Genomic DNA, 25,424 nt, shown 5'->3' with positions numbered 1-25,424 from the left:
CAATGAAGACTCACATCAGCCAATCACAGCAGTGGGTGTTTACACTGAAGTCTCATAGCAGCCAATCACAGCAGTGGGCGTTTACAATGAAGACTCACAGCAGCCAATCACAGCAGTGGGCGTTTACACTGAAGTCTCATAGCAGCCAATCACAGCAGTGGGCGTTTACACTCGTCTCACAGCAGCCAATCACAGCAGTGGGCGTTTACAATGAAGACTCACATCAGCCAATCACAGCAGTGGGTGTTTACACTGAAGTCTCATAGCAGCCAATCACAGCAGTGGGCGTTTACACTCGTCTCACAGCAGCCAATCACAGCAGTGGGCGTTTACAATGAAGACTCATAGCAGCCAATCACAGCAGTGGGCGTTTACACTCGTCTCACAGCAGCCAATCACAGCAGTGGGCATTTACACTGAAGACTCACAGCAGCCAATCACAGCAGTGGGCGTTTACACTGAAGACTCACAGCAGCCAATCACAGCAGTGGGCGTTTACACTCAAGTCTCACAGCAGCCAATCACAGCAGTGGGCGTTTACAGTGAAGTCTCACAGCAGCCAATCACAGCAGTGGGCGTTTACAGTGAAGTCTCACAGCAGCCAATCACAGCAGTGGGTGTTAACACTCGTCTCACAGCAGCCAATCACAGCAGTGGGCGTTTACACTCGTCTCACAGCAGCCAATCACAGCAGTGGGCGTTTACAATGAAGACTCACAGCAGCCAATCACAGCAGTGGGCGTTTACACTGAACACTCACAGCAGCCAATCACAGCAGTGGGCGTTTACACTCAAGTCTCACAGCAGCCAATCACAGCAGTTGGCGTTTACACTGAAGACTCACAGCAGCCAATCACAGCAGTGGGCGTTTACACTCAAGTCTCACAGCAGCCAATCACAGCAGTGGGCGTTTACACTCAAGTCTCACAGCAGCCAATCACAGCAGTGGGCGTTTACACTGAAGACTCATAGCAGCCAATCACAGCAGTGGGCGTTTACACTCATCTCACAGCAGCCAATCACAGCCGTGGGCGTTTACACTGAAGACTCACAGCAGCCAATCACAGCAGTGGGCGTTTACACTGAAGACTCACAGCAGCCAATAACAGCAGTGGGCGTTTACACTGAAGACTCACAGCAGCCAATAACAGCAGTGGGCGTTTACACTGAAGACTCATAGCAGCCAATCACAGCAGTGGGCGTTTACACTCGTCTCACAGCAGCCAATCACAGCCGTGGGCGTTTACACTGAAGACTCAAAGCAGCCAATCACAGCAGTGGGCGTTTACACTCGTCTCACAGCAGCCAATCACAGCCGTGGGCGTTTACACTCGTCTCACAGCAGCCAATCACAGCAGTGGGCGTTTACACTGAAGTCTCACAACAGCCAATCAGAGCAGTGGGCATTAACAGTGAAATTTCACAAGAGAAAGCAACCCCTGTACAACTCTCCATTAGAAATTAATGACTTACGGTCCAACGGCTGTCGTTTGTCCTGTGCAGTGTTTTTTATTATTATTATTTTTTTTTAAATGTATTTTTTTTGGTCCTGTGCAGTGTTTTTTATTATTATTTATTTTTTGGTCCTGTGCAGTGTAAAGGCGGCTTCAGACCGGAAGTCGGGGCGGAGCTGACGATTAAAAACAAACCCACTGCCCACTGCTGGCTTGACTTGGCTCTGTGAATAGAGATACCAAGTGATAAACGCTACGATGTGCCTCGTTTCTAGTTTCTGTTTAATTTAGCGCATGTATCGTATTTTTGAACGCTTGCAGTTGTTATATATTTATGTAGGTTAGCCTATTTAGTATTATTATCCATATAACGTTACTGGCTGGGTTTACAACAGTTTTAAATGGACAGTACTTTGGTCATTCGGAAAGAAGGTTTGCATAACCCTACTGTAATCGTGCGTTTATGATTATATTGTCCGTGTGCTGAATAAACATTAAACCAGAGTGCTAGTGATAAACCCAGAGGCGTAGCGTTCAGGCGTGTTTCTTTCACTGCGGGGCAGCTTAGGATAATAATTAGATAACGTGACTGGACGCCACAGTAAGCGATATGATCTTTTGTGTGTGTGTGTGTGTGTATAAATAAGCGTACTCACGTCGGGGTAACGTTATGACACTGGATCGGTAGCTATAAAATGGCTTGTATCTTAAAATATTTCGGGAGATCATGAGAAAAATATTCAGATTAGCCTGTTTTGTTTTTGTTTTGTGACGCAGGGTCAGTGCGTCCGAGTATTCCCACGCTGTTCTAGTTACAATAATGCATAACAGCTAACGTTACATCGAGGAAATATCATTTAACTCAGTATGCAGATCTTTATGAGAACACAAAGCTAAAGGTAAGTGTGAATGGTGATTTTTTTTAACCATGTTTATACTAATTTCAATGTTAGTTACTACTGGTGTTGTGCTGTGATGTCATGTGTAATAACTTGCTTATAGGCTATCAAACGAGCTGATTTTTGTAATGTAGTAAGTAGCCTATATCTTGTTAGACTTTATTTTGAAGTTTCTTTATTAGGGTACACTGTACTTATACTTTTATGTACTCAGTAATATTAAGTAGCTTAACTATACCTACTATGCAATGTTAGTTGCATTACATTAATAATGCAACTAACAATAACTATATGTATTACTATACATATATAACTATGCAATAAATATATGTATTACTATAGTAACTAGCTACATTTTATGTGTAATAATGACACTGTACTATGAAGTGTTATCGTATGTTTTGTTTGGGGGCACCAGACCCTCTTTAAGTAGTTAACATATGAGTCGTGTTTTTATAACATTTCATTAATGTTTCTAATTATATAAGATCTTTTCTAAAATGGGATTCTGATTTCCATTATGATATGACTGCACACAAGAAATGCCCACAAACTACACGCACGCAATCTCGAACACGTACACACACACACACACGCACACATGTTGGTCTATGTGGTTTACAGGGACTCTCCGTAGGCGTAAAGGTTTTTATACTGTACAAACCGTATTTTCTATCCCCTTACACTGCCCCTGCCCCTAAACCTACCCATCACAGGAAACATGTTGCATTTTTACTTTCTCAAAAAAACATCATTTAGTATGTTTTTAAAGGCCATTTGAATTATGGGGACATTTGATATGTCCTCATAAACCACATTTATAGTGTAATACCAGTGTAATACCCATGTAGTTATACAAATTTGTGTCCTCATAAACCACATAAACAGGCTCACACACACACACACACACACACACACACACACACACACACGCACGCACGCACGCACGCACGCACGCACGCACGCACGCATACACACACACACACACACACCACAGGTTAGGTTTTGGTAAATTGTGGGGACTTTCCATAGACGTAATGGCTTTTATACCGTGTACATAGTTTTTATCCTCCTACACTACCCCTGTCCCTAAACGTCCATCACAGGAAACGTTCTGCATTTTTAAATTTTCAAAAAAAACATTTAGTATGTTTATAAATCCATTTACATTGTGGGGACCGCTGGCTGGTGATTTCAGGTTTATATTACATTGTGGGGATATTTGGATCCCCAAATGACATTTGGACCCCGCAATGTAACACACACACACACACACACACACACACACACACACACACACACACCACCTTTATTTATATAGTACTACCCATTTTTTCAGAGCAGCTTTACAGTGATAACAGGAAAATTATTAATTTCTCCTGTAAACTTAATTAGTAATTTCATCTGTAAAGCAGTTGTGCTAACAAAATATCATCATCAAAAACAGAAATACTTGGGGAATGGTGATAGCCGACAAAGATGTTACAGTTGTAGTAGATGCAGAGTATAGGTGCATAAACCATTGTTTTGTGAGTTATATGCAATAACAACATCAGAGGGCTTTGAAATGAGCATCTGGCTTCTTTTTCTGTGTCTATCCCTTTTAGCTTTTCATCTTTTTATGGAGTGTCTAAAGGTTGGTGCCTTAAATGTAAATGAGACAGAAAGAGCAGTAGTTTCAGAGCTTTTAATAATTAAATGGAGTAATGTTGCGTTCTTACAGGAAACGCATACAGATATAGTGTAATAACGAAAGAGAATGGGTTATTTGGGGGTTGTCATGGGACAAATAATAGTGCAGGAGTAACATTGAAATACTTTTCCGGAAACAGCCATTCACTGCCATTATAAAGTAATTTATTCGTCTGAAAGAAGAATGTCCTAGAATGACTGGAGGGGGGTACATCATGGGCTAATTACATTTTTTGGGTGAACTGTCCCTTTAATGTGTGCCCCTAAATTTTAAGCTTGTGCTTTTACATTTTTCAGTAAGGGACTCAGTACAAGATTTGTCTTTATTCCTTACTCTTCATACAGCAAACCATGTTCATTATTTTGTAGAATATAAAACTAGATTAATTATGAGGTTCTTAATTTCTCTCAACGGTAAAAAATGTTGAACAATTCCACTTTCCCCCTACAATTCTCACATAAATGCGTATAAATACGAGTGTGCAATGTCGTGGAATGTATGAGAGTTCTGAGAGTACTTCAGCTAGGCGCAGTAAAAAGTCCCGGCCGAAACATCTTTCCTCACACCTCCCCCTCACTCTCTCATTTCTGTCAATAGGGAGATGTGAGGGAAGATGTTTCGGCCGGGACTTTTTACTGCGCCGAGCCGAAGTACTCTCAGAAGTGCTATTCCGACATACATAATAGTTCTCCTTTTTAATCCGATTAGAAACGCGCCACGTTTTATTTGTGTCTACATACTAGATCATTGAACTATTCGTGTAACTGTATTTAAATAGGGAACACGTGGAGGTGTTTGGTCGCTTCTAACTTGATCTCTGTTTGGTACCATAGTGAATGAACTGGGCTTAGTGGGCGAAGCTAAATGCTGTCAGATCGTCACCGCGCGTCAGAGCGATTAAGAGCACACACTGAGACCAAAGAGGTATGTGTCAACTCGTTTTAGTTAAGGGAATAACATAGTTTAATATGAAAAGGCAGTGAAGTAACCCTTTAAGAGATTTATTAAGTTTAATAAAAATACTCACCCTTTCTGACTCATTATTTAGGTCATATACATTAACAAAAGCAAAAACAAAAACAACACAAAAAAAACTCCAAACTCTTATCTTTGTTAATAAAATCATTTCTATCAATCTCAATTTTCTCAACATTTAACAAAATATTACAAAATGTACATTAGCCCATGATTTACCCCCTCAGGTCATTCTAGGACATTCTTGTTTCAGACGAATAAATTACTTTATAATGGCTGTCTCCATAAAAGTGACTCTATCCATCATAAAAATGCTCTACATGGCTCTCTCTCTCTCTCTCTCTCTCTCTCTCTCTCTCTCTCTCTCTCTCTCTCTCTCTCTCTCTCTCTCTCTCTCTCTCTTTAACGCAGCCTGTTTTTCCTCAGTGCACATGAATTAATGCCATGTAGCCTATGGCTCTTTGTGTTTCAGCCATCTATTTCTAGGAAACCATTTACTTCTAGGAATACATTCTAAGAAAATGTTTCACGTATTGCAGGGGTGTGTCCTCCACTCCTCCAACAAGTTTAGCTGAAGATGAACAATGTTTTTTATTCTTTTGTCAAAACACAAATCCCTAAAACTGGTATCTGGGACATGCGAGCACGTTTAACGTTGCATTCAAAATCTGTAGAAAAACAGAAAAGGTGCATGTCTTTTCCTGCCAGGACATTATCCATTAAGTTCATGGACCTTTAACCCAAACAAAATGCAATGTGTTATTCAAAATACAGGTAAAACAGCTGGGAAAAAACAAACCTTTAAATAAACGTCCTCTAGAAAATACCTTCATAATCTTTCTTTCTTTTTTTTTTTTACCAACTTTGACTATATTTACCTTTGGTCTCATAAAGGCTTTCTTAAATTTTGCAGCATCATTTTGGGCATTAAAGTTTGGATCAGCATTGACTGCAAGAACAACATCTCCGTTCACACCATGTCACGTACCGTAATTATGAGATGGCAACCTGTGACATTTTTCCCAGAGCTGTTATGCGTTTCTGTGTCAACACTCAATGGTGCAAAGCCTGCCCATTTGGCCCAATGACAGTTTCCAATAAGTGGGTGAAGGATTCCTGCACATTTGGCCTTTTCAGTGTGGCATAGTAGTTTTATTCAATTTACTTTTATTTGACTGCATTTTATTGCAACCTCGAATTTTGTTTGAGCATGCCTATTGGTAATTGGTTATTTATATGATCATTTATCTAGACACTTGATTATGGGCGATATGGCACAAATATCATATCACAATTTTTTTAGAAACATTACGAGTCATGATTTTATTTTGTAAGTCACTGAGCATTACAAAACTAGTATCCCTGTTTTTAAAAAAACAATGCATTACAAGCTAACAAAATATAAAATAAAAAGGAATGGCAGCCATTTTTGGGCCAAAGTGGGTGAAAATAAACAATATTCATCATTTTATCTTTATCAACAACAACAAAAAAGAACAAAGATACATATTACAAATACACAACATAATATAGAAATGAAATAAACAGTGTTTTTGTTCAGCTAGAGTATGTGTAACAGTAGCATTCAAGTAAGAATAAGAACCTGAATGAACAGATATAAAAATAAAACTACATGGACTTCACTGGGTAAATTACACAGCTTCAGTATTAAAGCTCTTCAGCCTAAGTGTGTGAGGGTGAAGTTAGGATAACTAACTGCGTCCCAATTCACCTACTTATACTACGGCCTAAAAGTGTACTCTTTATGTGAAGAATAAAAACAAACATACTTTTGAATGCAAGCTTTGGGACAAAAGCTTTTGCTTTACTTTGTCGTCTTTGAACTCCAGTCTTTCAAATAATCTTTATTGATATGAATCTTTATTGATCTAATGTGACTTTGACTTCGGACCTGTAATGTTGCCAGAATCATAATCATGCACTATTTGCCTATTTGAGAACTGGCACCCCGACTGAGCCTGGTTTCTCCCACGTTTTTCCCCCTCCATTCTGGCCCTGAAGGAGTTTTGTTTTTTGCCATCGTTGCCTTTGGCTTATGGCTTGCTCAGAATCATTGATTTATGAGGATTGAAAACAAACCCGGAACTAGGGATGCACCGAAATGAAATTCTTGGCCGAAGCCGAAACCGAATAATAATGAAATGCTTGGCCGAAGACCGAAGGCCGAATACCGAACGCGGTTTTTCGCATTTTTTCCATTTATTTGGCAATTTTTTTTACCATTACAATAATTAAATAGTAAAAATTTGCTTTTTACTATTTTGTGTTCCTTTTCTGAGAAATAAATCAAATAACAAAAATACAATTTCAAAATGTTTATTTAACACTTTTTAACATTCCAGCAGATATTATACAAACTAAGCACAACATGACTTAAAATAAATAATTAGTATGTAGAATGTAACTCTGTATGTCTACAACAACAAATGTGCATTGAATAGTGCAAAAAATGTGGATGAACCCACAACAAATAAATAACTGTCCTAGACATAAGCCTACTTAGCCTACTTCTTCAGGAAAAGTGGCAGGTTCTTCTTTATGAAAAGTAGCTTCTCTGCTTTCTCACATGAAAGTCAGTTCCTCTTCTCATCGATGACATGAGATGCAGCACTAAACAGTGCTTCCACACTGCTGACATGTTTGCTGCATAAAGCACGCGGCTCTCACTCTACGTGGGTTACTTTTTGATCGCGTCATTAAAAACGTCATTGTTCGGCCAAAATTATTCGGCCTTTTTACTTATTCGGCCGAATGCCGAAAGTGCTTTTTTGGCTATTTTCGGCCGAATAATTTCGGTTGCCGAACATTCGGTGCATCCCTACCCGGAACAGAAGACAATGCTAAATAAAGTCGTAGTTTTTGTGTTTTTTGGAACAAAATGTATTTTCGATGCTTTAAGAGATTCTAATTAACCCACTGATGTCACATATGGACTACTTTGATGATATTTTTATTACCTTTCTAGACATGGACAGTAAAGTGTGCATACACTCATGAAGGAAGAGAAAAGTGCTCTGACTTAATATAAAATATCTTAAACTGTGTGTGAAGATGAACGGATGTCTTACGGGTGTGGAACAACATTATCATTTGTTGACATCAATTTATGACATTAATTTAATTTTTGGGTGAACTAACCCTTTAAATTTCAACTATATTACTGATCTGCCCGCATTGACACTGAATGACAACTGAAATTAACTGGATAACATCACTGTTTTCTCCAGAGCGATTGTACAGCCGAATCAAATTCTGTTGCATTATTTAACTGTTAAACACAGTGAAGCTGCTATGAAACAACTGGCATTGTGAAAGCACTAGGCCTGTATAAGTAAAGGTTACGTGACTATTTTGCTTCCGTTTAGACTGCCCTGTCAATCATCATCAGAGTTAAAATCCTCCACATTCAAATTTCTTACCGCATCGGAGAGAAATGTAGTAGCACGTTGATCTGCCATTCGTGGGTCTTTAATGCACATCTTTTCATCAGGTTAAATACTGATACTTGACCTCTCAAGCCCCTTATTATAATACATCTCTCTACTTAACCGTAGGACTCACACATCGCCATGTTTGTAGTTTAAAACTTTTTTATCGCGTTTGTAGTTCGAATCGAAGACACTAACTGTGCGTTCACACCACCGGCGGCGAGAGCAGCAAGAAGGCCGGAAGTCATTCATTTTCAATGGGAGCCGGGTGGCGAGCTCCGGCGAGTGCGGCACGGCGCGTCTTGGACATTTTGGGCGTCGAGGAGAGTTGAAATCAGCTTAACTTTATGGTAATGAGATATGACGCGGTTCGGCGGCAACCAATTGGAATGTAGAAGTGCTCCGCTTTAGAGAAATCCAGAGAACGCAGGCCTGTAAACTTTGGTTCCGTCCGCATTAGTTCCCAAGCAAAATGTAAGAGAAGTTGATCCTTGCTGTGCGGGTTTCCCTATCATTTATGACGAGACCATTCATAGTGATGTGTAATTTGTTTAGAAGTCACGCAACACCATTTTACAGCCGCTAGAACACTCGTTTTTCAGCGGGTATGCAATTCATTCTTACTTTCACATTTAAACGATTTCATGAGGTTAATTTATACCCTACTTGTGGTCAGTCTATCCATCAACATGCTTGTTTGATTTGTGGCCTCTTTAAATAGAGTTTAAAAAAAGAAAAAACATTTGATCTACGTCAGAGCGGCAGCGCGTCCACAAAACTTTCTACAAAACATTTAGGCTGGAGACACACTGCAAGCGTGGCGTTTTTGTTGCGTGTCAGCCGCGAGGCGGCTGTCTGGCGTTTTCTCCTTCTTTGCACACCAGAAGCGTGTCTGACGCGGCGCTGCTGCTGGTATTGATATACAGGGAAGCCCTATACTTCATGTTAAATATAAATATATTGCCTATTCATACAGCAAAGACAACGTCGGCAGTAGCCTATTGACCATACATCTATGGTATTGACGGTAAAATAGGCTACACAATATTTTGTTCTGTATTGACAGGTTTAATATTTCAAAATCGATAATTATGTTGTTTTTTATTATTACAATTAGGCCTATATCTACATTCATGTTAACCTACAGACTTTCAAACATGAAAATGCCATTTTTTAATATGTATTCGTGTCAAAATGGCATATAAACATCTTTTCCTATTCTATTTTGCCTGGAAACGCTTCCAACACGCTCCCGTGTCGCGTGAAAAATAGGCGTCTCTTCTATTTGAAGCATGCACGCGTTTTCCGTGTGGCTCACACCACGCGTGTGACGCAGGCAGTATGCAAGCTCTAACCGGTTAACATGGGAGCCGAAATAAAAACGGACACGCCACGCAGCCGAGACGCTCACGGCACGTTTGCAGTGTGTCCCCGGGCGGGGTGTTGGCAGGGCGACAAGAGTGAACACTTCGTTCACACCGCACGCGAATGACGCGATTCGCGTGAGTGATTTACATTTTAAATCAATGCAGAGACGCGAATAGGCATTCTGCGGCGCGATTCGCACGAATGAGGCGGAGCGATTCGCACGAATGACGCGGCAAGGATCACGCGAATTAAGCGTTTTGAACGCGTGATTCGCGTAAATCAAGCGAAACACGCGAATCGCTCAAGTTGGAAAATCTGAACTTTGGTGGATATTCGTGGTGAAGTCACGGATGGGAAACCCATAGGGAAACCCCGAGGCCAGAGTAATTTAAAAATACTAATGTATCGTGTCACAAAATGTAGTTTTAATAGTTTTTCAGGCGAGAATGTAGTTGTTTAAAGCTCAAATATGTGATTTATTTATTAAGAGAGCTCCTAATTGAAAATTTGATCTGCCGTTTTCGGAGGTGTGAGACCCAGGTGATCCCCGGAGCTCAGCGCTCATCAACACCGGTGAGAGCAGCCTTAACTCGGCTCGTCCTTCTGCCGACTGCCGCTGCCTGGCAGAACCCCCTCCCATGACGCAAATTCGCGTCTGTTGTCTAGTGAATGTCACACGCGAATGAAGCGAATTTCACGCGTGAATGGATTCAAAATGTTCACGCGTACAACTTCACGCGAATAGCGCGATTTATTCACGTCATTCGCGGGCGGTGTAAACGCAGCATGACGTACGGAAAGTCACACGTGGCGGAGCGGAGGGTTCTTTGCGAAGTGTCAGACAAATGCAGGGGCATAAATCGCTGGGGGCTGTTCCTCCTTAAAACCATGCTGAGTATTGTAAATGATAATATAATAATATATATTTAAAATAAATGTGTAAGTAGTAAAACAATACAAATGCAAAAGGGACGAAAAATGCGTTTTAATTTAAGAAATATTTTGAGTCCCCCCTTTGCCCACAGTGGTTTGATCCACCGCACACCTCAACTGCCCATTCGCCATTCTTCACCTGGCGGCCATTTTGAAAACTCTTAACACCGTTGAGGGGTACACAAACCCGGAAGTGTGACTCCGATAGGGTGTCATGACAAATCCTGTCCGCCTATGAAATTGTGTCCGCTGGTAGCGGTTTTAAATTCCTGATCAAAAGTTGTTATACATGGTTCTGGACAAGCAATTGTTTAAAAATAAACTATGAATTCATTGCCATATTAAGTACACACATACACACGCAAAACATTTATTTGAAATATGTAATTGATTGCTATGGGAGCAAAAACATGTTCTGAATTATTTTGACTGATAAACTAAGTACCAATAAAAAATCATGACATAGTAATAATGTACCTATAATGTAAATAATAAAGATAAAAAACCCCAGCAATATACAGAACAGGTACACAAAATAAATAGATTACCGGTATACAAGATATGCAAGATATACATATCTTATGTACTTATATAAGCACTTATAGCTTCAGTTAAATACTACTAGCATATAAAACATATGATTTGTAAGACATTAAAGACTATTTTAACACAATTTAAACAGCAAAAATCAAAACGAGATTTTGTAAGAATTGTAATCAGGCTCTGAACAGATTACCTATTAGCATTTCTTTCAGCCTCTGGGGGTCCTTGCGGACACAATTTCATAGCGGACAGGATTTGTCATGACAACGGTACTAATCAGTAGCATCAGTAGTGTCACTCACTTTCTGCCTGCTGTGTGTAACAAAATCATGTAATGCATCACTGATAATATGTTTATGTATATAGTTTTCTTCTGTTAATGTTTTTTTAAATTTTGCTCCTAATGTAATTTCTAATGTTCTGCCCTTGGTACGTTTTTCCATACTTACAATATACAAACAGGCCATTTGTATTCCTCCATACTAATAAATGTACATAGTTACCTTTACAAACCTAGACCAGCCTATCAATGTTTTTGAATTACTTATTTCTTTCTGATGTTCTGACCAGTTGTAAAGTTATGAAAGACATCATCCATGTGTAATAAAATTGTAGGCTACTTTATTCTTTAGATAAATTGACATTTTTTTTTACATATATGAAGATCCAGTGGCTTATACACACACAAATCTCCCACATGTAAACTGAACTGTATCAACTATAATACTGATCTGCCCCATTGACACTATATGATAAATTAAAATAAGCTGATAACATCACCGTTTTCTCCAGAATGACTAACGTTACATCCAATTTTGTTGCAATATTGTCCTGTGAAGCTCCTTTGGAAAAATCGGCATTGTAAAAGCGATAAATAAAGCTGACTTGACTTGTCCCAGTCTTGCTATTGCTTGAGTCTTTCGAACTTCATCTGCAGTGAAGTGCAGAAATTACGACCAGGATCCCTTCTGATATTTTTTATCCACTCTCGACGTAGTTTCTTATCCTCTGGGAAACGGTGAAATGTTTGTCCCCTGTATGATTTTTTCCTGTGCGATGAGGTGCACTGGGGAACACAGCAGTGCGGTGCCATTGCTGCCCAGAGACCCGCGGCGCGAGAATAACCGGAAGCCGAAAGTGTACCCCTCAAACTCCGTAGAACAGTCGAGGTGAATAAGGCGCGTCTGTCACCGTAAAAATTAACACAAGTTTGGGAAGAGAACAAGCTCTTCAGACAGCAGTTCTGCAACACCAGTAAGTAGTTGTCAATGCTATTTTATTTATTTTAAACATCAGGTGAAGTGATTATTTTCTCTTTAGATTAGGCTTGCTGCGATAGTTTGTGATGGTGTTCCGGTTAACGTTATCACTTGCCCACCGCGGCTCCGCGCCACCGTCGTTTTCATTTTTATAGCAATAAAATAATTTAATTCAGTTAGAGAAAAGATACAATAATGTGTCGTACACAATTAAAAACTGAACATGTCTGCTCAATACAGCACAAAATAACAGAATTGTGGTAACGTTACACATATTAATTTACTTTTATTAATTAATTTATTGTTGTTGATTGTTTTTTTTAAATTCTGTAGCACTTTGAGATTTTGTTTAATATAAAGTGCATTATAAATAAAATGTATTATAATTATTATATTACAAGTACGCTTTTGGTTGTATTATTTTGAAAATAATTGCAAAATCCCATTCAAAAATAGCTCTTGAGAAAGGTTATGCTTATTGTACCCCCAACTGTTAGATTAAAATTTCGCCCCTTTGACAAATATTTCAAAATGCGTGTTCAGCGCCATATAGTTAACAATCTCTTTGCTCTGTATCATGCATGAAGAAAAAAATAGTCTCGCATTTTTAATAATGAGTACTTTGATTATGGTTGCACACTTATTGTTTGCACTTGGTCTATGATCAATTTATGGAAAGGAGTTCAGTTAAGAGGTCAAAAGTTGTAGAAGCTCATAAATCGTGCAATTCTAAGTTATGAAGAGACAATCAAAAAAAAAAAAGAAAGAAAAGCCAATCTGTATTTTTTGCAAAACCTTTTACAGTGCTTGAGTATTGTTGTCTTTTACTGCATATGATGGCAAATTAATGCTCAGAAAGTAGAACTGAAAAGACATTCATTGCAGGATGATGAGTTATAACATTTCAAATGCACCTGCAAACATTTTTTTTTATTTAGTCATGTATTTCATCGAGGATTTCTTAAAAATACTATGTAAAAATCTTGTGTCTCGTAAGATAAATGTCTCGTCACACCCCTAGCAATGAGTGATTTCCTTTTTTTACTTTTGTTGTATTAACATTACAGGGATAATTCGTCCAAAAATGTAATGTACATTAAATGATTAGTTCACTTCAAAATGGAAATTTCCTGATAATTTACCCACCCCCATCTCATCCAAAATGTTAATTTGTAAAAAATTATGTTACAATTTCAGGATTTTTCTCCACATAATGAACTTCAATGTTAACCGACACGTTGAAGGTCCAAATCAATGCAATTTCAAAGGAAGTGCCTCTGCATGATCCCAGATGAGGTCTTCTCTACACTGCAAAAAATGCTTTTTTTACACAGTATTTTGGTCTTGTTTCTAGTCCAAACATCAAAAAATTCTTAAAACAGGAAGTATTTACTAGACAAGCAAAAATAACTGTCTTGTTTTGGGGGGGAAATAACTTCCATAGACATCAGTGTGTGTTTTTTGCTAGCACTTATGTGCACTTAAATGTCTGAAACCTAAAATAAACATGATGTAGTTGGAAACAGTCTGTCTCTGCAAACAAAAGCACGTTTGCATTTAAGTGGCACCGAAATGAGGAACCGAAATCTGCATTCTGATACGGTTTGGTGCATACCATTTATATTTCGCAACCCAACCCTAGTCTTTAGTAAGCTTTTATTTTTTTTTACTTTTGCTAGTATTTAGTGTTATTAGTGACATTGAAAATGGTCACAGGAATTATGAAATTTCAGTGGCATCATACATTTTGATATAAAAAACCTTATTTAAAGCAAAATTACGTGATGTTATCGTTATCGTCCACCCCTAAGCTAATGTACTTTTTATTCCAAATGCAACTTGTATAAATCCACTAACATTACAATTTTGCCAATGATTACAACTTTAGTTGAGATCTGCTACTGACATGACACAACAACATAAAAGCAGTTTGCTTTTACACACAACATGTTCTGTGCAATTTCGTAATCAACACACGTTGAATGTGGGAAAAAATCAACGGTGGTTGCTGACGACGTGAACTAACCAGCTTGGTGGGTTATTATTTGCAATTTATGTTCTCTCAATCTGCTGGTGAAGTCTTTATAAAATGTGTGCCAAACCTGAAGGAATTCAAAGTCAATATGAGTCAAATAGAGTCAATATGAATATTAAATATAGCCGAATTGCACAGCACCTGCACATGTCTGGCTTACTTCAATGCAATCGCTACACTAACCAACAAATAAAGACACACTGGTTTGTTTGCTTTGAAGGGAAAAGCACAGACCCAAGAAACATAATAAAGTAGGGTAAGAAACCCTGTCAGTGAAGAAGCACATTTACCAATTTTTATCAGATCACATTCTGTGTATTTGGCATTTTTATGAGACAACAGGTTTTCTTTTTAGGTGGTGTTTGGTTTTCTTTATTTATTTATTCTTTATCAGAATATAGAGCAGTAGTGCATCAATCAGCACTGCGTTCTTTGGTATTGGTTAAAACTATTGGTTTTGGTTCTGCTTTTAGGTGCCATCTGTCAGATGCAGATGCGAGGGCCTCTTGGTTTAGGCAGCAGAAGTAAAGAGAAGACTTGGTGGTCCAATACCACCATGAGGAGAGCTGTCAAACCATGGCTTTGTCAACCTAGGTAAACAGTAGACATGACAATAGTATCTGTAAACCATTCAAACATGTTTAACTTTCCCCTACAAATGTCACGTTTCTAATTTTGTTAAGCAACTGACCTTTTTTACCTTAGCAAACGGCTGCTTATTCCTCTTCTGAGCTTGGCATTGATTTCACTGGCATTTTTAAAACTGCCTATCTTTCACACGGACCCAAAGGCTGTTGAAGTGCCAGTAGACCCCATCCATCGAGAGGTATGACTTCTTTTAATTTAATTTTACATCTGATTCGGTCAGAATTATTGGCATCCCATGTAAATACATTGAAGCAGTCATTTCTGCAAAAGGATTCCCGACCAAGTATTGAGTGCATAACTGAACATAATTATTTGAAGGTATATGCTATATTATGCTATTTTTTTGAGATAGGAATTTTGGGTTTTCATGAGCTGTATGCCAAAATCATCAGTATTAAAACAATAAAAGACCTGAAATATTTCATTTGGTGTGTAATGAATTTAAAATATTTGAAAGTTAAATTTGTATCATTACATTATGGAAAATAATGAACTTTTATCACAATATGCTAATATTTTGAGAAGGAACTGTATAATCAAATATGGCTGTAAAAATAAATCTGCATTGTTTATCCTTTTGATCTTTCATTCAAGAAATTTGCGTTAAGTCTATCATTTCACTGAAGTAAAATAATTGAAAGTGGGGTGAAATCACATTATGAAATAAAAGGTTTTTTTCTTCTCCAAAACATGTTGGCCACCCCTAGAACATTTATGAGTAAAATATCTCTGAAGTATATTCTTATTCATAATTATATATTTTAGCACACTAGAGATGACTGGACAGCTTCATGCTCCTAGTCAGACTTCCTGTTCCAACGAAGTGTAACTATCAGGAAACACAAAGGCCAAATTCCTTTAATCAATTATAACAATTTACTCATTGTGATTAATGATTAAGGGAATTTGACCGCAGAATATAGTTCTGATGTGCAGCAAAAGATTGTTGAACTTCTCAAAATAGAAAGCTGCTGTGGGAAAATAGCTAAAGCATTGAACATCCCTATTTCCACCATCAGGGCAATAATTAATTAATTAATTAATTAATGTTATGAATCTGCCTGGAAGAGGACGTGTGTCTATATCGTCACACAGGGAGGAGAGTTTGAGTGCACAAAAACTCTCCAAGGATCACAGATGGAGAATCACAGAGATTAGTTGAGTCTTGGGTTCAGAAAGCCAAAAAAATATATGTATCAAACAGTTCCTACATCACCACATGTTGTTTAGGAGGGTTAAAAAAACCTCCTTGCTTAACCAGAAACAAAGTACAGTTTGTTCAGTTGTCAGACATGACTGGACCTGGTTCTGTGGTCAGATGAAACCCACCAGATGTTTTTGTTGCAGACAGGGATAAAAAGTAGCCAATGCCATAGTTAAAATTACAGCTGGATCTTTAATGTTTGGGCCTAATGTTTTGCTGGAGGTCCTGGACATCTTGTTCAGATACACGGTATCGTGGACTCTAGCAAATAACAACAGATAAAAAATCTAAACCTGTTATTGCTAGAAATCTTATAATGGGGCGAAGTTGGATCTTCCATCAGGACAATGATCCAATATCAACACACAAATGTGTCCCTGAACACAAAATGAAGCCTCTGCCATGACCGTCCCAGTTCTCTGACCTGAACCCTAAAGAAGATGAGCGGCTGAACCGAAGAGAAGATCTGGGAATCTGGAGAGATTCTGTATAAAGGAATGGTCTCTGATCTCCAAACTCATCAGGCATTATAGGAGAAGACTAGAGCTGTAATCCTGGGAAAATGACATTGCAAAAAGTATTTAATAAAAAGGGTGCCAATAACTGTGGCCAACGTGTTTTGGAGAAAAGCATTTATTCCAAATTGGGATGTTACCCCTACTTTCAATTCTTTTACTTCAATAAAAGGTTACATTTTTGTGAATGTTTTGATTAAAAGATCAAAAGAATAGAAAATGCAGATTTACTTTTACTGACTTTGAGATTTGCTTTATGCACTGTGTTTTCTCTTACAGCGTGTCCATTTGCATGTCAGAGAGATACTGGCCAAAAAATGCAGACCTTCTTTTGCCCGACAGAGAATGGAAGCTGACCATCACAGCTCTAAACTTGTGGTGGAGCCCTTTTTGGACAAGAACACTCATTTAAATGAAAAAATATTCCAACATCCGCCACCGTTTGGTTTCACGGGTATGAAGAGCAGGCTTCAGGAGATCTTGAAGCTCTTACCAGCCTCTTCTGAAGTGAGACGGGGAGCGCAAGATTGTCATCGATGTGTAGTGATTGGAAATGGAGGGATACTGAAAGGATTAGGACTTGGACCTCTTCTTAATCAGTTTGATGTCGTCATCAGGTGAGAGCCTGCTCTTATTAATTTGTGTGATTTTAGCCCAAGAACCTTTTGATAAATGGTACAAGGACAAGGCTTTTGCGGTGTGGCATGACCATAGACTGTAAAAAAAATATGGACGTAGTGTCCGTGACGTCACCCATAGGATTCCATTAAGCCGTTCTGAAGCTTAAAGTAGAGTCGAGCTGGGCGTTGCCATCTTGTGAGCGAGTCATCACGTGTCACTCCCGGATAACAGAAAATGGGCAAAAAGGCGGGATGTACGCGGAGCTGAGGTGACGCAATAACTATAGACGGCAGATAAATGGCTATCCACTTGTAACCACGCCCTTAACTATGCAGAACTTTAAGGCTTTATATAACGTAAACGAATGAGTTATAAAAAAATTCACCCCCCTCACAGTTGTCATGAAGATCAAAATTAGCCTTATAGGCCAAAACCACAATTTGTCCCAGGCTGTAAACATGTTTTTTTCTGCTGTAAAGTTGAGAATTTTAACATGGGGCTCAATGAGATTCTGCTCCCTTCTGGAGCCGCTCTAGTGGCCAGTTAAGGAATTACAGTTTACATTACTTCCGTATTGGCTTCAAGAGAGATCTCGGGAGGTTGCCGCTTGGGCATGACACATCAATGGTCGAGTCCGGTGTAGACACGGTGTAGAAGAAACAATGTGAAGTTGACCGATTGGTCAAAGAAGAATAGACAAAAACATCTGACTGTACATGAATCATTCATTATATGATATCAGAAACCACCGGAAATTGCGACTGATTTACCGAAGAATGCACAGGGAAATGTACAGAATACAAATAAATAATGCTCAACTGAGACATTCATATTGTTGAAAACAAATAAGCACATTCCTTTATTAGGATCCTTTGTAAGGTGATGTTATTTGTTGTCCGTTCTGTATCGCTCTTCTCTCCTCGTCGTGATTTCTCAGTTAATGTCCCCTTTAATGTTAATTTCAGCATTCACTAATACATTATTAGTAACAAAATTTTTATTTGGTCTTTAATTCACAGTGCATTAACTAGTTACCAATCAATGAACCGACTGATTTTTATTAATAAACAACGGTCAACGGTTAAACAAATGTATAGCATTTTGTTAGTTCAAGTTAGTATATATCAACAAATGAGACCTTATTGTAAAGTGTTACCAAGTTAATAAATCGCTGTATATTTTAGTATAATATCCAGCATATGTCAGAATGTCTAAAAGCGCAATAATGTTGTTATAATATATTGTTTGCATTGTATAGAATAACGATTTAATATAGTATCATTGTGACACTGCTAGTAGCCACTGAAAGCGGCCTACATTCATGAAAGTGGCCAACATTTAGGTGCATTTTTTTTTTGTATTACTTGTATTTCTCATGTTTTTGTTTTTTTTCAATTTCTGTCTTGCAACCTGCCCCTTTACTGAGTTTCACACTTGCCTAATGTTTGATTGTAAATATTTAATTAGCAGAGGAAACTTGTTTCTATGCAGATTGAACAGCGGCCCAGTCCGAGATTTCAGTGCAGATGTTGGGAACCGCACCTCCATCAGGATGAGTTACCCTGAAAGCTGCCCAAAGGTTTGGGAAGATAAGGACTCAGACCTCAAATATGTGGCTGTGATCTACAAGTATGCGGACTTCCACTGGCTCCGTGCGATGATTACAAAGACATCCATTGTGAGTGCTCATTTATGCATCCGGCAGATGATTGTCTTTTAAAGTCTCATTCAATACAATATGATACAATACAATACCTAAAAATGAAAATTAGATGTTTATCTGCTTACCCCAGTGCACACAACATGTAGGTGTGTTTGTTTCTTCAGTAGAACACAAATGAAGAGTTTAACTCCAACCGTTGCTGTGTGCCAGTCATATAATGGTGTGAACGGGTAACAATTCTATGAGAGCAAAACAAACTGCTCCTGCCGACACATTGATGTCTTAAGACACGAACCGATCGTTTTTTTGTGAGAAATCTCAATGAGTCACATCAAGTTTTCACATCCGCTATTACTTCCTTAGTAAGGTCAAGCTGTTGCGATCTTAAATATATTATGTAGATGCCTCATTTGACCGATCCTAATGAGGAATATATATATATATATATATGATCGCACCAGCTTGACCTTACCAGATGGAAGTAATAGCTGATGGTAGGGCTGGGCGATAAATTTATTTTATCGATTAAAGGTGCACTATGTAGTATTTTTGCAGTAAAATATCCAAAAACCACTAGGCCGGTGTTATATATTTTGTTCAGTTGAGTACCTACAATATCCCAGAAGTTTCCAACTATTTGTAAATTGTGAGAAAATTGCTATTTTAACTAAGGACAGGGACGTTTCAGCATTGCATTTGAGGGAGTCGCCTGTCAATCGCGTCATATCTGCGCTACCCTCGGTTTCGGCTTTTATTTGGCAGGAGCGCTTTACTCTTAGCAGTGTGAACAAGTGAACGCACGGAGTAAAGTCATAACATCGTTTTCAACACACTTAAATGTATCTAATATGATAAACAGAGCTCCATTACCTCAAAATCATAACCGGAAGAGCGGATCCGGTTATGATTTTGGCGCCCGGCGACTGTGTCCCGTCCCGTCATAATAAAAGTCCCGGTGTTCGCGAGGCAGGTATTTGTTTAACAATCGTTCCAGCAGCTGTGATCAGGTCCTTAACACTCGGTCCTGCTCTGCTTTAGACTACAGTAACGTTAATAACTGCATGCATGAACGTGATTTCTGCCCGAGTCCTATTTTCCACCGGCTGTGATGAGAAGACCACATCTCCCAAGATGCTGCGCTCACACTTTGCGTCATCAAACTACGCATTTGTTTTGAATAGGCACCCTCCAGTGGACGGACAGTTCCATAGTGCACCTTTAATTCGAGTTTTTAGTTTGCGACGATTTTTGCCAAAAAATATAGGAGAAATATTATAGATATTAGTGATTATTGATCAGCATTGTATTTGATATCTTACCGAATGAAAATCAGTTTTCTCTTTATAATCCGCCTGGGCTCCCATAATGGTTCAGCCCTACCCGCGCGCATTTGCCACAGAGATACACAAACAACAAGGATAGCGTCTAACAACATACAGTGTCATTCGTAATTGGTTCAGTTTTTCACAGAACAATTAACAATACTCGCTGCAAAGTGTGTTTAAAGTCTGAACGTAACCGCGCTACTCAATTGAGCTGCGCGGACACGAACGCAGCGCGAGCTCATACACGGGTCGATCTCGTGACAGACACGATACATAGCGCTGGAGATCCAGAGAGAGAGCGTTTAAATTCACCACAGAATTAATAACATCGCTACTGTGATCTAGTGGAAGCGTTCGGCGCAGATTTCTCTTATAAACCACAGATATCAGATCAAACAGAGCTGAGCGAAGGTCAGGGGTTTCAGTCACAAATCAAACATTCACCATGATTTACTGTAGTAAAACCACATGGATTTAACGTTGTTGTTGTTGTCATTATTTATCTCAGGAATCGTACAACCTTTTAAGATTGAAATTCAAGCACTTTCCAATGGTTTTCAAGAGCTTCACACTTATTTCCAAGCTCTAAATATCCATGATCAATGATGGTTTGTAAAACTAAAAGTTTAAAGGGGTGTTGTTAAAGAAATAGTCGAATGTTTTTTTTTAAGTTAATTTAATGTAATCCATTTTGTAGCATTTCTATTTAAAAAAGATATGAAATGCCCACCACTATAACCAGCAGAAAAGCACTTATTGATTTATTAGCCATTTCCATCCCTAATGTATGGAGAAAAGTACAGTCACAAAGTCTCAGGAAAAACTAAACTTTTCTTCAAATTGTGACTAAATTACACAGAAAACGAGTAAAGAGCTCCTTTAATAATCACTGAAGCTGTCAGTCAGTTCAGTGTGAGACTATTGAAGAACAAATTTTCCCTATACTTTTTTTGCACATTACTGTTGTTAATAAAAGTTCATTTTATCTGCATATCAATTCATAAACCTTTGATATGTATACTGTATATTGCAAAAGATATGGTGCCCATTTATACTGTGGAATAGTCGGGGTTATTCACATGCTGAAAGTTTGGCACCCCAGGTAGGCAAAAATAAAGTTAAAACTTGTTTTGAACAATTTCTTTGTCACCTGCAGATTGATTTTAAAAATCGTTTTAAATCATAAATCAAATTTTTGGCGAAGATTTGGGTCCGTATCGCCCAGCCCTAGCTGATGGGATAACTTGATGAGACTCATCGGGATATGAGGTAAAAAAAAAAAAAAACATAAATACTGTTGGGTTTCACAGAAATGTGTCGGCAGGAGCAGCAGGGTTTTTGTGCACGTTGTCTAAGCATTTTTTTTTTGTTAGTTTGTTTTGCTCTCATAGAATTGTTACCCATTCATATCATTATATGAAAAATCTTAATTTGTGTTCTACTGAAGAAACAAACACACCTACATGTTGGATGCACTGGGGGTAAGCAGATAACCATCTAATTTTCATTTTTGGTTTAACTAACCCTTTAACATGTCACGTTTCAGTCGCTGTGGGACTGGCTGTTTTTCTGGCAGAGTGTCCCAGGGAGTGTTCCAATCAATGCCTCCCAGTTCCGTCTCCTGAATCCGGAGATTATTAGAGAAGCATCCTCGGATCTACTTCACTATCCCGATCCGAGACAACGGCTCTGGGGCTGGGACCAGGTGAGTTCCTTTTCATTTCTTTTATAGGAGAAAAAAATGGAGGTATATTATATTTTTTTCCCCGTTCCCTCTCTAGAATGTCCCTACTTTAGGAGTCTCTGCTCTCAACCTGGCAACGTACTTATGTGATGAGGTGAGCTTAGCAGGCTTTGGCTATAACCTGAGCCAGAAAGAGGCAGCTCTTCATTACTACGACCACAGACCCATGACATCCATGTTAAAGGAAGCTATGCATGATGTACAGACCGAGACTGTTTTTCTTAAGCGTCTGGTGACTTCAGGCAGTGTTACTGACCTCACAGGTGGGATACACTGCAGCTTTTGTTCAAGCTAAATGTCTTCCCTACCACCAAAGACTTTTGTGGGTCAAGCTTTTACAGTATACACATGTGTAAGAACTACTGTTAGAGGAATAACTTGAAAACTATCAATGGAAAATCTACTAATGAAGTACTGATGAGTGTTTTAGTCACCTTAAAGCTGTTAGACTGATGCTGTGACGGTTTTGTTTTAACTTTTAACTTACATTTTAGTCTTTTGTTTTAAAAAGATGTTTTGCCAAAATACAACATTTTGTTGTTTGTTTAAAGCAGTTTGTTGGGGAACTAAAACCCGTTTTTTTTATTTAATTGAATTGTTCATGCTTTAAAAACATTATGTACTGTTGTGGTCAGAATTGTTGGCATCTCTGGTAAATATGATCAAAGATGCCACTAAAAATAGATGTGCATTGTTTAAAATGTTGATCTTTCATTAAAAATGTTTTAAAAATCTAACCGTTCATTGAAGTAATTGAAATCACATTATGGAATAAATGTTTTTTTCTCCAAAACACGTTGGCCATCATTTTTGCCACCCTTTTTTAAACACTTTTTGCAACTCGCTTTTCCCAAGTTTACAGCTCTAGTCTTCTCCTATAATGCCTGATGAGTTTGGAGATCAGAGACCATTCCTTTATACAGAATCTCTCCAGAATCCCAGATCTACTCTTCGGTTCTCATCTTCTTTAGGGTTCAGGTCTTAGAACTGGGACGGTCATGGCAGAGGCTTCATTTTGTGCTCAGGGACACATTTGTGCGTGGGCGTAGATTACGCGGGGGTCGTGTCCCCCACACTTTTAACAAAATGTATTTTCGTCCCACCGTACTTACTGGGTCTCACCGATCCTAGTCGTTAACTGCGCGGCAGTGGGCACGTTAACAGGGACGCAAAAGACAGCTTTCTAACTTCAGTTGATAGCGCGCCTCTTAAAGTCACGGGCAAGTGTATTTACATGGAAACTGGAATCTTAATTTATCATCATTACTCCAGACTGTCACATGATCCTTCACTAATCATTATCATATGAGGATTTTATAATAAAAAAAAAAATTATGATTATTATCAAAAACATTTTGAAAACAGTTGTGCTGCTTAATAATGTTGTGGAAACCATGATAGGCCTACATTTTATTTTTCAGGATTCTTTGATGAATAGAAAATTCAATGGACAGCAATTATTTGCATTTATTAAATAAATTATCTTTTGTAATATTAAAAATATCACTTGTGATCAATTGTCTGATAAATATAAGTAGTAATTTCTCTCTTTTTTAAATTTTACCACAAATGTTTGAATGGTATGGTGATTTCCACAAAAATGAAGCCGCACCACGAGCAGCAAAACTTAAACACTGATAATAAACATAAATGTTTGTTGACCATCAAATCCTCATGAGAATGATGACACTGAAGGCTGGATAATGATGAAATTCAGCTTTGATCACATAAATAAATTGCACTTTATTATATTTTAAAGAGAACAGCTGATTTCCATCAGAATATTTCACTGTATTACATTTTTTTACTGCATTTTTTTATTAAATAAATGCAGCCTATATATATATATATATATATATATATATATATATATATATATATATATATATATATATATATATATATATATATATATATATATATATATATATATATATAAATTATTTTTACATTGTATAAAATCTATGGATACTTAATGCACAAGTGTTTGAAGTACATAATCCAATCATAAAATTGGCAACAATATTATAGATATTAGTGGTTATTGATCAGCAGTGTATTTGATATCTTACCGGATTAAAAGCAAGAGATGCGGTAAATTATATCGGTAAAACAAAATGGTATTATGACATTTCTGTCCCCCTCACTCCTGAAAAGATGGCTACGCCCCTGCATTTGTGTGTTGATTTTGGATCATTGTCCTGATGGAAGATCCAAATACTGCCTATTATAAGATTTCTTGGAGAAGCAACGGGTTTAGATTTTTTTTTATTTTATCTGCTGGTATTTGCTAGAATTCATGATACCATGTATCTGAACAAAATGTCCTGGGGCTGTTTCAGAAAAAGAGGTTAAGTGAAAACTCTGAGGATGTTAACCCTGAAATGAGGGGAACTGGGTTTTCTGTTTCAGAATGGGAGGTATGATAAACCAGAGAAATCAGGGTAAGTCAAGCCCTTTTCTGAAAGAGAGGTATCAGTTTCCTGGGTAACTTACTCTGTGAACATAACCAGGGGCCTATTGGACAAAACTAGGATAAGGGATTAAGCCGGGATATCTTGGTGATCTTGTCATCTTTATGCAGAATTTAGTACATCACTGTTGTGTAGACGTACCCTGAAGGCACACTCATACCAAGAACGATAATGAGAGATATATTAGTGGATAAATTGAGCCAGGATCATCACCAAGATTTCCCAGCTTAATCCCTTATCCTAGTTCTGTGCAATAGGCCCCTGGTTAGGGGCAGGTTTTCTTTGGTAAACCCAGTTTCTTTCGGTCTCCTCCCCCTTTTCATATCACCAGCGGTGTTTAAATGCTTCATTCATTCATTCATTCATTCATTGACATAGCACAAATGCTTTTCATTCTGAGTAATTTGTCTTACCTATTTGCAGATAATTTGCAAAATAAGAAAAATGCACTCACATTTGTTTTTGTTTTTTGCCCCCCAGGAAGCAGGACCGAATACTTATGTAATTTTTACTTGTGTATGAAAATGCACATCACTTTAAGAATCTTAATATTTTGACTGGAAATTACAAGACAGAAGAGAAGTGTTTGCAGTGCAGGTACATTTAGAGCGCATTTTCTGGA

At 38.1% G+C, this 25,424-nt stretch overlaps 1 protein-coding gene across 2 annotated transcripts; it reads left to right on the top strand.

The window, feature by feature from the left end:
• Positions 1–1,647: 1,647 nt before the first annotated feature.
• st3gal5 (ST3 beta-galactoside alpha-2,3-sialyltransferase 5) lies at positions 1,648–24,110 on the top strand. Of its 2 annotated transcripts, XM_067456906.1 has the most exons (8): positions 1,648–1,886; positions 2,232–2,353; positions 15,082–15,202; positions 15,314–15,434; positions 17,255–17,592; positions 19,088–19,274; positions 22,131–22,289; positions 22,366–24,110. In XM_067456906.1, the coding sequence occupies exons 3-8, from the start codon at positions 15,096–15,098 to the stop codon at positions 22,621–22,623; spliced, it is 1,170 nt and encodes a 389-aa protein (XP_067313007.1). In that variant the 5' UTR covers positions 1,648–1,886; positions 2,232–2,353; positions 15,082–15,095; the 3' UTR covers positions 22,624–24,110. The 2 variants fall into 2 exon arrangements, with proteins under 2 accessions (XP_067313007.1, XP_067313009.1); XM_067456908.1 differs by lacking the exons at positions 1,648–1,886; positions 2,232–2,353 and adding an exon at positions 12,201–12,568.
• The last annotated feature ends 1,314 nt before the right edge of the window (positions 24,111–25,424 follow it).

The sequence above is a fragment of the Pseudorasbora parva genome, chromosome 11 (assembly GCF_024679245.1).
Source record: "Pseudorasbora parva isolate DD20220531a chromosome 11, ASM2467924v1, whole genome shotgun sequence".
NCBI classification, from domain to species: domain Eukaryota; kingdom Metazoa; phylum Chordata; class Actinopteri; order Cypriniformes; family Gobionidae; genus Pseudorasbora; species Pseudorasbora parva.
Note: the sequence above shows the minus strand (reverse complement) of the source record. Positions and strands in the feature narration are given on the sequence as shown.